The sequence below is a fragment of the Falco cherrug genome, chromosome Z (assembly GCF_023634085.1).
Source record: "Falco cherrug isolate bFalChe1 chromosome Z, bFalChe1.pri, whole genome shotgun sequence".
Taxonomy (NCBI): domain Eukaryota; kingdom Metazoa; phylum Chordata; class Aves; order Falconiformes; family Falconidae; genus Falco; species Falco cherrug.
Window position 1 is genome coordinate 45,713,353 of NC_073720.1, and position 10,629 is coordinate 45,723,981.

General features: G+C 48.1%; 1 protein-coding gene across 1 annotated transcript; it reads right to left on the bottom strand.

The window, feature by feature from the left end:
* Positions 1–344: 344 nt before the first annotated feature.
* ZNF367 (zinc finger protein 367) lies at positions 345–7,408 on the bottom strand. Its single transcript, XM_055699561.1, has 5 exons — positions 6,615–7,408; positions 5,918–6,068; positions 4,079–4,198; positions 3,524–3,662; positions 345–2,887 (listed from the first exon to the last, which is right to left on the bottom strand). The coding sequence occupies exons 1-5, from the start codon at positions 6,951–6,953 to the stop codon at positions 2,641–2,643; spliced, it is 996 nt and encodes a 331-aa protein (XP_055555536.1). The 5' UTR covers positions 6,954–7,408; the 3' UTR covers positions 345–2,640.
* Positions 7,409–10,629: the final 3,221 nt, after the last annotated feature.

The window sequence follows — 10,629 nt, forward strand, 5'->3', positions numbered from 1 at the left end:
TTCGCTGTGCAGCCCACGGTGGGCATTCGGCGTCCCTGACGCCCGCCCGGCGGGCGCGGGGAGCTGAACCCGCCAGAGGCAGCGGGCCGCAGCCCCTCCCCCCCCGGGCACTGACCGCGCTGGGGGCCGCCCCCGCCGGGCCGGCGCTTGGCCGCAGGGCAGCCCTCGCCCCGCTCCCGAAGGCCGGGGAAGCGCCCAGACGTCTGCTTCGGGTGGCCAGGCCGCGCCACACTTCAGCACACAGGGTAACACACGGCTCCATCCTCTGCGATGGACGAACCGAGAGGGTGGCAGGAAAAAGAGCGCTGGTATTTTAACAGGTAACCGAACGGCACACGGTGAAGTTGAAAGTTAAACCAGGTTTTTATTCAAAGCGTTTATTAAAACGGCAGCATGTCTGCTTTTTTGTTACATCATCTTTCAAAACGGAAGCAGTCTTCCACAACTCTTACATTTTTTTACTTTCACTCAGAACTTGTCATGACACAAAACTGCTTCCAAGTACAATTCAGGGTACCTGTCATACTTGAAATATTCTACAAGTTGCCCGAAGCATTACAGCTGGATGGTAAAAATAATAATAATAGAAAAACTTAATAAAGTTATGACTCGAGTCTGCAACTGGCTGACAATTACACAGTTCCATGCCCTGTGAACTACTTATCAGGAGTGATTAGTTACAAGAGGTTTTCAGGGCTCATCTTGTGATCAAACTATTTGCATGCAGCCAACAGAACAGTCAAAGCATGTAACTTACTTGAGAAACTCCAAACTGTTACACACATGAAATGAGTTTTACATAGGCTGAGAAGCCTAGCACAACAGTGTTTTCAGATTTTGAAGCCTAAAAGGCTTAAAACAGAAACAAATGAGGCAGATGTCTGCTAAGTTTAGGAGCTGAAAGCAAAAGTTTAAACCGTATCACTGATGCAAAATTATTTAGATCCAATGAAAGTGATTTTTTTTTTTCTTCAATTATTCAATTACCCTTTAGGTAACTTTATCAATACATGACTTAAACTGGGTTAATAAGATTTTTCAACCACAAAGGGTTATCAGTTACCAGAGAACAAAACCCAACAGTTGCAGGTTTCAGTGTAAAATCGGGCTACTTTCTGGAACAGCTGTAAGCTTCTGGTCAGTCTATATCAAGTGATGGATAAAATTATTTCTTCCTCTTGTTTATGCGAGAGGGCAAGTGCGGCCCTTCTCATCTGAATCTCCTGACCTTGAACAAGAGGAAGGAGTTAAAGCAAGCAGGTCAGTAAATACAAATTATTAATATCCCCTTCAAGCAGTAGCTTAATGAAAAAACAAAACAAAACACAAAATCACACGACAAAAAGTCCAACTGAAAACAGTTTTGTTAGCATATTGAGAATCTCTGCTGGCCTTCAAAGCAAAATGTGAAAAAAGATCACCATGAGACTATGCTATCTGAAAGTACACAACATTCACAAAAGGACCAGATATCCTGCTAAACATTTTATATCAGCATCTGAGTACTAGGCAGTGTTCTGTAACTTCATTTATTTGGAAAATACATGAAATCACACTGTCGACACACTTGTAACTAATCTTTGGAAGCCTATTTTCTAGTTGTATAGTGAATACTTTTCTGCAGTGTTTGATAGCTGTCCTACAGTTAGTGAACACAAAATTGGCATGTTATCCTGAAGTAAAGCAGTAAGGTGGCTTTATGCACAGAAAGTACAGAGGCTTCTATTTGCTAATAATCATATTAAAAGCAATACTTTAAAACTTAGTGTTTGCTAATAGGAGATCTAAAATAGTTTACTACAAAGTCATACCACCATGTAAATACCCCCTTTAACAAAATCAAGTGCCAAATCACTACAGGGTCCAAAAATACCTGAAAAAAATATCACCAATTGTTTACCTCTGTCTAGACTTTGCAAGACTAATCATTTTCAGATAAACCCAACAATGTGCAAAAGTTCCCAACATCACATGTTAGGAAGAACAAGTGCTACCAAGAGATTCTGCTGAAATCACATCAGAAAACATAAAAGCAAAGTCAAGCCTCATACCTTGAGCAGTCACAGTGAAGATCCCGAACGATCTTACAGTTCTCTGCATGAAGCAGTTTCTTCCCCTCTAAAAGTTAACTAAGCTTTGCCTTCCACTTTAGTGATACTAGGTAAAGATATACTGACAGTAGAAAAACATTATTTCATTCCTGTTTAACAGTTATTTCCAGACCTATCACTTTATATAAATTTGCTTAAATAGTCAGATAAATACTTTTTGTCAGCCTTCTTTGGCCACATGTACCATTCTGCTAATTAAAACCCCACTTCGTTCAGAAGGTGCTTCCTGTGAAAACTGCTTCAAATAAATGAGTTAACCTTGCAAAATCTAGCTTCCCACAACACGTAAATTTGTCAACCCTGCATTATGCAGTCCCATATTTACAAAATACTTAAAAACTTTACATCTGTCTTTTTCCTTACAAAAAGTGCAATTCTCTCACCCCATGTTACGGGGCAACAACATTCTTCATAAATTCTACAGAATAGCAGCCTATGATAAGCAAATAAGGTGCTTAGCTTATGCTTAAGATCTAACTGGTTAAGTACCACCAGGAGTACATTTTGTATAGGCAGACTCTGTTTCTTTCTACTGTCGTAGGGGTGCCACAGCTAGGTTTGCAAGCTCAATAAGCGCCAGTGCGCCGTGCATGCGTTCACGCTGTTCCTGGAGGCGGCGGTGGCGAGCAGCTGAATGAGCACTGTTTTTCTCTTCATCATCTTCACCATCTTCATCAGACTGAAGATATTCCATAGGGTCCTGCTGTTCCTGATCCGTTTTCTGGATTGTTTTATTTTTCAAAGCAGGAGCACGCTGTTCTCTTGTCTCCCAGTATCTACAAAAACAAATGCAGGGAATACTTTTAAAATGTATACAACTGACTCACACTAACAACAATTCAAAGCTGGCAAAAACCTTCCAAGTACTAGCTTGCATCCCAGTAAGCATTGTATTTGGCTTATCTTTCAGCCCTTACATGGTAGTACTCCAGCTGTCAGAAACCCTCTTTGTTCAGTATCTCAAGTGTAAAGTGCCCAAGTGAGTATCTGTAACAGCTTTCTCCTCTACATGGTGTTACCAGCAGGCATTTATCACCAGGCATACAAGTATCACTAGGCCCCCTCATACCAACACAAATTCAGCAAGACCAACTAACAAGGCATTAGCAGGTGTTGATCAAGCTAAGAGAAGCATTTAATCAGAGAAAAAAAACCAAACCAAAACAACAAAAACCACCACAACCAAAAAAAACCCAAACAAAAAAAGATAAGAAAAAGTCTCATGAGGAACTTCATCTAGACCAGGAGTTCACACTTCTTAAAGGAAAGGCAAGGCTGGGCTGATTTGTACTGGAGGAACAGCTGGTTTTGTTCTGCTGGTTCTACCCCCCTTCCCCCACCCAAGAACAAAATGCTTTCTCAGACCACCCTTATAAGTATTTAGAAAAAGATGACACCATGTGGGAACTTACTTTGCTAGCCACTCAGCCACAGCTTTATTGTCAGCCGTCTGCTTCTTACTCAGCCTGTCTGTGAGCTCTTCCCTCTTCAGTCGTGCATATGGATGTTTGGGGCAATGACGGTTTGCATGCGTGAACCTGCTCAGACAGCCTTGAAAAACACAAGTAACAATGAAGAACACCTTACGCAAAGCAGCCAACTAATAAGCAAGCATAACATCTGTGGGATGAAGACACTGCTGAATCCAACTTTTCTCACTCACAAAACCCTAGGTTTGGTTGAAAACAGCAAGCTGTAGTTGCAAGGTTCATAACATGCACCATCATTTTATACATTAGCACCAACTGACGTAATTACTGATAACCTACTTCCATAGTAACATTTGCAATCCTTAGACACATATTGGTACAATTATGCAGATTATGCATGGCTCCTCCCTTCCCTAGAAGCACCTCCAGAATTAAAATCTGAAGCTTTTCTGGATCTTTACCATGTGAACATGCACACATTTCCAGTACTAGACTGACCCTAGTTCTGAAAGCTGCAAATGTTCTCTGATGGCTCACCATTCTCCGAGCAGACAAAAGGTTTCTCCCCTGTGTGGAGACGCTGGTGAGTTTTGAGCTGCCCACTCTGAACAAATGCTTTCCCGCAATCTGGGTAGTCACACGAATAAGGCCTTTCACCTTAAAAATAACAACAGAACAGATTTATGAAAGCTGAATATAAAGAGTCACAGCATGCACTGGTGATCCCCAGCCTGAGACTTCCACAAGCAAGCTCTCCTTTTACCCACTCAAGATGCTTGCACCTGCTTAAAAAGCCCTCGTGTACCAAACAGGAGACATCCACTTTTACCCTAAACAGATATTTACTTTGAAGTACATGCTCAATGTTACTGGATAATACAATTATTTGGGGATGGAGGGTGGGGGTGGTGGATACAACACAACGGACACCAAAACCAAAATTATATTTTCCCTTGTCATATTTTCTGATTTAAGCCTCTTGTCCAGTACCATATAAGCTTTGTACCATGAAACTATGCACCTATAGACCTATAAATATATGAAGTGAAATGAGTAAATGGACATGTGATTCAAGTTGTAACCAGATAAATTTTATCCTTAACATAGCTTGAACAGGGTAAAACAACTGAGATCAACAGTATAGTAACATACGAAGTTGTAGAAGTATCTCATTAGGGAAGCCTATTTGAGAAGAGTTGTAATGGGTAAATGGAGTTCGCAAGAGAAACTTTTTTCTTACGACTTAAGCCAAGGCAGTTTTCTTAGGCCAGCCATCACGGGAGACTTCCCCACGCAAAGTGCAGTAAGAACAGAGATAGCAGGTGTGTGCTCCCTCAAGAGGATCTGACTGTGTGCAACTATGCAAAGGCATGCCATCCACCTCTCCTCAGACAAAAAGAGGGTGATGCTGACTTGCAAAGTCAGAGCAATAACACCAGGGTAAACGCTGCTTAGTTAAGTAGTTCACGTAAATTCAACACCTAATAAAATCAAGTGGAAAAAAAAAACCAACCACATTTTGATGAAAGAGCACAAGCAAACTGCTGTTTAATACTAGTATCCAGACTAGCATTAGTGACTTGAGTCAGAAAAAGAGACCGTGCGAGCCAAGGTTTTTCTGTTTGCTTTTGGTTGGTTGGTTTGGGGGGCATTTGTGGTTGTGTCTGTATTGCAAGCTACATTAGTTCACACTTTATTGTGAATACAGAGTCCATTTGCATGGTTTAAAAACCCAGCATCTCCAGTTCAGCCTCAGCTGGGTATTGAGCGAGTCGATCCTACTTAACTGTGAGTTGCCTTCTACATACAGTTCAGTAAATCACCGTGACCACTACCTCCACCCCAGAAAATGAATTCCAGGTGGTGGGAGAGACAACTGGGTGGTGATTTTAAGCATCTGAACTCTCTTCTCAACATTTAAGCTATACTTCCAGGGTGTTACACTGCCCAGGCTACTAGCCACTTTTTAAGCTACTGTCTCCTCTTACAGCTAAACTTCAGCTGCTGTGGGTGAAAAATACACCAGCAAGAAGGAAAAAGTCACAGAGAGTAGGCAGTCAGAAGCAAAAAACTTGGTGCTACCATGTACAGAGCACCAAGCTCAAGAGAAGATCTCCCTCTTACAAAGCCCGTGACAGCAGCACGTAAAACACACAATCTGCCTGTACTAGTACAGCCCCAACTGCTGCTACACTTACCCATGACAAACACGGTTACAAACTTCAATTGCACTAACAAGCATGAGAAGGAAAATGTGTAATTTGACAGTTACAATAAAATATTAACAGGTCGGGTTTTTCGGAGGTGTTTTTGTTTGTTTTTTTTTCATTCTTTCGCTACTGCTTCCTAAGCCACTCACACCAGGCAGTCACTCACCGGTATGAGTTCGTTTGTGGGCCTGCAGCGACTTCTCTCGCGGAAAGACCCTGTTGCAGATATTGCAACGAATCCTGCTGGAAGACTGCTCCCCTTCGTTGATTAGGTCGCGGACGGTGTCTGCTCTCGGACGGCCGCGCCTTATCCCATCCTGCATTGAAACAGCCACGGAGCAGGCACCGCGCACGCCCCACGGCCGCACTTTGCCCAGACCCCGCAGCGTTCCCCTGAGGCCGCTCCTAAGTCACGGGCGGACCGCGGTCCGGCGCCGTGACAGCGCCATTCACCGACCGGCGGCGCGCCGAGCGCTGGCCCGGGCCGCCGCCGCTCACGGCTGGTCTGCGGCGCGGGCGGGCGGGGGGAGCCAGGCGCCGCCTGCGCTCGGCCGTGCGCTCGCTGGCACGGGTAGAGACCGACGGGACCGGGGGCAGCGGGGACTCCTTATGCAGGATTGGTGGGGTTTTTATTATTTTAAACGGAGGGAGGAAGGGCAGCTGCCCCGCTCCGCCTCTGTGGGCGGCTACCGACAGAGCGACCTGCCGGCCGGCGCCGCCCCACCGGACCGGCACCGGAGCGCGCGCCGCTCCCGGAAGTGACTTCACGTTAAATCTCCGGGCGGGGGAGGGGCGCGCTACGCGGAGTCACCTTTTAACTCGCTGCCTGCCCGCCCGCCCGCCCGCCCCGATCCTATACTCACCTTCAGGTGCCGGCCGCCGCCGCCCGTGCCGGCCACCTTCTCGTCATCCTCGGCGGGGGCTCTACCTGCTCCCCCGCGGGGCGGCGGGAGAGCGGAGGGGGCGGCGGTGCTGCCGGGGCTGAGGGTCACGTTGTGGGCGTTCTCGCCCCAGCGCCAGGGGTAGACCATGAAGTCGCTAAAGCCGGGGCTGGTGGGGACGGGCGGGGCGGGCGCCGGCTCCTCGCCGCCCTGCCGCGATGAGTGCTTGATAGGGGTGGTCTTGATAACGGAAACCAGGACGCGCTTCGGGGAGTCCTGGCAAAAAAACACTGGGGGGCCCGGCGGCAGCCGCTCCGCCATCGTCGACCCCTCCCGGGCACCGGTACGGGACGTGGGATTGAGGGAGCGGGAGCGCTCTGTGGCGGCTCAGCCCCGCTGTCCAAGCCTGCGTCCCGGGACGGAGGGCGTGGAGCGGCACCGAGGTCCCGCGGATGCCGCCACCTGTCGCCGCCCGCGCCCGCCTCAGCCGCTCATCGCCAGGGACGGCAGCTCCCGGCGGGGTCCCGGTGCCTCCTTGCCCCCCCCACTCCGCGGCCACCCACGAGCGGATGCACAAAGTCAGCGGCGGACCCCGGCCATAGCGACGGCCGGGGTGAAGTAGCCTCCGCCTCCCCGCACCTTTCCGAAGCGGCGCCGGTCCCGCTGGCAGCCCCGATCCCGGCGATGCGCGAGGAGGAGCCGCCGCCCCGAGCCCTCCGCGGCTACAGCCCCAGCCGAACCCAAGATTTTCCCGCGTTACATTTCGCGCCCGAGCATAACCAATCATCCGACTCGGCGCGAGCGTCACGGCGCGGCCTTTCCCGCCGACCAACCGCTAGGCGGGGAAGTCAGCGGCCCCGCCTCCGGGGGCGGCACCCTCGCCAGACGCGGTTCGCTTCTGCCGCCCAATTGGACAGGCCTCCGGCTCGCCGTCAGAATTCGAAAACGAGTGGGCTCGCCGCGCCGCGGCTCCCGGCCTCGGAGGAGACGCTGATTGGCCCACCGCGGCGGGGGGGGGGGCGGGGCTGGCGCGCCCGCGCGAGCTTGGCGCGCGCTGCCTGCGGTTGGGCTGCCTGGGCCAATCGCCGCGGCAGCGCTGGGGCCTTGGCGCGCCCAGCTCGCGGGGTGCCCGCAGTGGCGGGGGAGGCCCTTTCCCTTCCCCGTCCCGTGGCTCTGGCCTCAGCGAAGGGTAGAGCTGGGAGCGCAGGGGAGGGCTACCCCGTGAGGTGCCACCGTGGCGCTCGTAGGGCGGGAGGGCGCCGTGGAGGCGGCGCCGCGGCCCTTAGGGCGGTTGCGGTGTGCGTGGAAAGACACCCCTTTCAGCAGCGCCCCCCCGCGGTGGCGAGCGGTGCGGCGCCGGGGCCGCGGCTCCCCGCAGACAAAGCGGCCCGGCCTGGCGGGGCTCCGGCCGCCCGCCCGGGCCACCGCGCCGTAGAGCAACAGGTACTAACCACTGCCCGTCAGGAGCGGGCTGGGGGTTGTGCCAAGCGGCTGCGGAGCCGCCTGATAGGGGCCCAGGGGCCTCGAGTCGGGAATTTTAGGTTTGCACAGATCACTCGGTTTAGTGTATTGCTGGCTGGTTAGTTGTGTGTCGTCCCCCTCCCCCCCCAGTCTAATACAGTTGTTCAGGTAAGTACCCTGCGATTACGAACACAGTATGTTAAAACACGGGTTTCCAGTCTTCCCTTTGAAACAGAGACCCAGTCTAGTCTGCAGCTGGCTGGCACACGCTGCTGCACGCAGGGAGGCTGCGAGTCCACTGGGGCACAGGGCTCGCATGGCCAGGCCACCCAGAGCTGGGAACTGTGTGGGCTTTAACTCATCTGTGTGGGCTAGAGGTAGGAGGCTGACCAGTGAAAGGTTTGGTGGTAGCCATGGATGATTTGGAAATACAGTAGCATGTGCTGACCTGGCTTTAGCCAGCAAAATGTGAAACAGGTGATACCTGATTTTAAAACTACAAGTAGCCACTGTGCCTCATTTACTGAATCCTTTGGAAATCTGGTCACTGGAAACTAAAAAGGCTAAAAGATATTTAATTTACTTTATGCTGGTTTTCTGCATTTTTAAAGCAGTAGATCTCGCTGCTTAGAGAAGTGGGAGTGCATTTCTTGGCACTTGGTGCGGGCCTTCAGTGCTGAAGATAACTAGTAGCATTATGTTAACATGCTGCTTTTACCTCTCTGTCTTGCCATCACAGTGAGCTTTACTGACCAGTTACCAGTTGCAAAATAAGTAACTCACATTTCTTCCATCAACAGCTAAATTTTGAGACCACTATCAAGAGCACAGAGAAGCCATGAAGCTGTAAAAACAGTGATTTTTTTTTTTCCCCTGATCTGCTTCGTTTACCACGGTTTGTGTTCTGTAGGCTGCTGCCTTGTCAGAGTGCTGGCAACCATCACTGCTGACAGGAACAAGAACATCCAGGAGAGAGCAAATTTGCAGTGTATGACTTACCAGTTAACCCCCCTCTGGATAACAGGAAAATACTAAGCAGTTCTTCCAAGGCAGAGACAGTAGACCTAGTCTGCAATATTAAGTACCCATCCAGAGATAGGCAGATCTTTCATTATCAATTACACTTCAGTTTGTGACAACTACCCTTTTAAACTAAATAAAAAAAACCCCAAAACATGCTGATTTTTGCTTGGGTAAATTCTTGATCACAGAAACACCACCCCAGCTTCCCAGTGCGTGCAACATGTCAACTGCCGGTACTATGCCAGGTCAGGCTGTGCTTTCCAGGCCATAAAGAAAACAGTACAGCCTGTAACTTTTGTTTCCAAAATGAGCAAACAAGTTTCCACATGCTTAGATCTGACCCACTTCAAAAGCTTCTGCCCTGAAAATAACCTGTGGAGCTAAGTTGCAGTAAAAGAACAATGCTGTAGAGGAGTGGTAATGCAGAAAGGTATGTTAAAACCTGAGAGAAAAACTACTTGTGTTAAAATAATTGCATTTCAAAACCAAACTGTGAATACCCTTCACAACTTCCAAAAACTACACGACTGATACTTCAAGTAGTGCATGTAACTGCTGAGAAACTGCAGTGACTTATGGAATTAATGTTATGATTTGGTACATAAAATTGTAGCTACTGTGAATGGTGCAATGCGTTGTGAGTAACTGCATATCTCCATACTTACCCTATGCCACCTCAGTGTGCTCATTAAATTTTGTAATGCCATTCAAGGGCCTGGCAGCAGATTAACTTCTTTGCATGGATCTTGTAAATTTTTCTAGTGCCAAATAATGGGTCTTTGTTAATGGAGGCAGCACAAGAGAAGGCAGAGGTGATCTGATGCCACTTCTGACATTTTAACTGCTCTGAACTATAGTGTTTCATGTAGTAATGATAATGACCAAAAAGAAGTGACCTCTGTCCAGACCTGCTGTGGAAGAGGAAACATGCACAGAGAATGCGTGTGACCTGAAAGGCTTAAAACCTACTGCTTCTCAGTATGTAGTCATAGGTATTATGACTAAATAATGACCAATTGTAACTAATAGTTTATGTAACAACATGTAAAAACAGTTCTAAAATAAACATCTGAGCTATAGTATCTTAGCAATATTAAATATGTTTGCTTTTGATAGTATTTTGATGCTATGCTAATAGCTTAATGTATGAAAGCATAATATTTTGGTGTTAGGGTAGAAACAAGAAGTTCTCTCTAACAGGTAAAGGACCAAGATTATACAATGTACAGTCAGATCAAGTCCCACTTACTATTACAAGAAGCATACCTTTCATAACACACAACGTAACACAGAAATGGCGAAAGGATAGGGAGCACAAATTCAACAGAAAATGATAAAGAAGTACTGGTGTTCTATCCAGCTAGTTAGACTCAAGAAGGATGCCATGGTTCAGATAAACATCCTCAGATAATAAACTATTTCAGAAATGAAAAGTAGAACAGCTTACTCTTTTAGGTGCATAACCGCTATTTTTCTCAAGCTGAAACAGAACACAAATACATGATAAATGAAG

Coding starts and splice junctions, on each gene's coding strand:
- ZNF367 (XM_055699561.1), bottom strand. CDS start 6,953: ATGGCGGAGCGGCTGCCGCCGGGCCCCCCAGTGTTTTTTTGCCAGGAC. Junction 4,199..5,917: donor CCACAAACGAACTCATACCG/GTGAGTGACTGC, acceptor GTTATTTTTAAG/GTGAAAGGCCTTATTCGTGT. Junction 3,663..4,078: donor TTTTGTCTGCTCGGAGAATG/GTGAGCCATCAG, acceptor GTGTTTTTCAAG/GCTGTCTGAGCAGGTTCACG.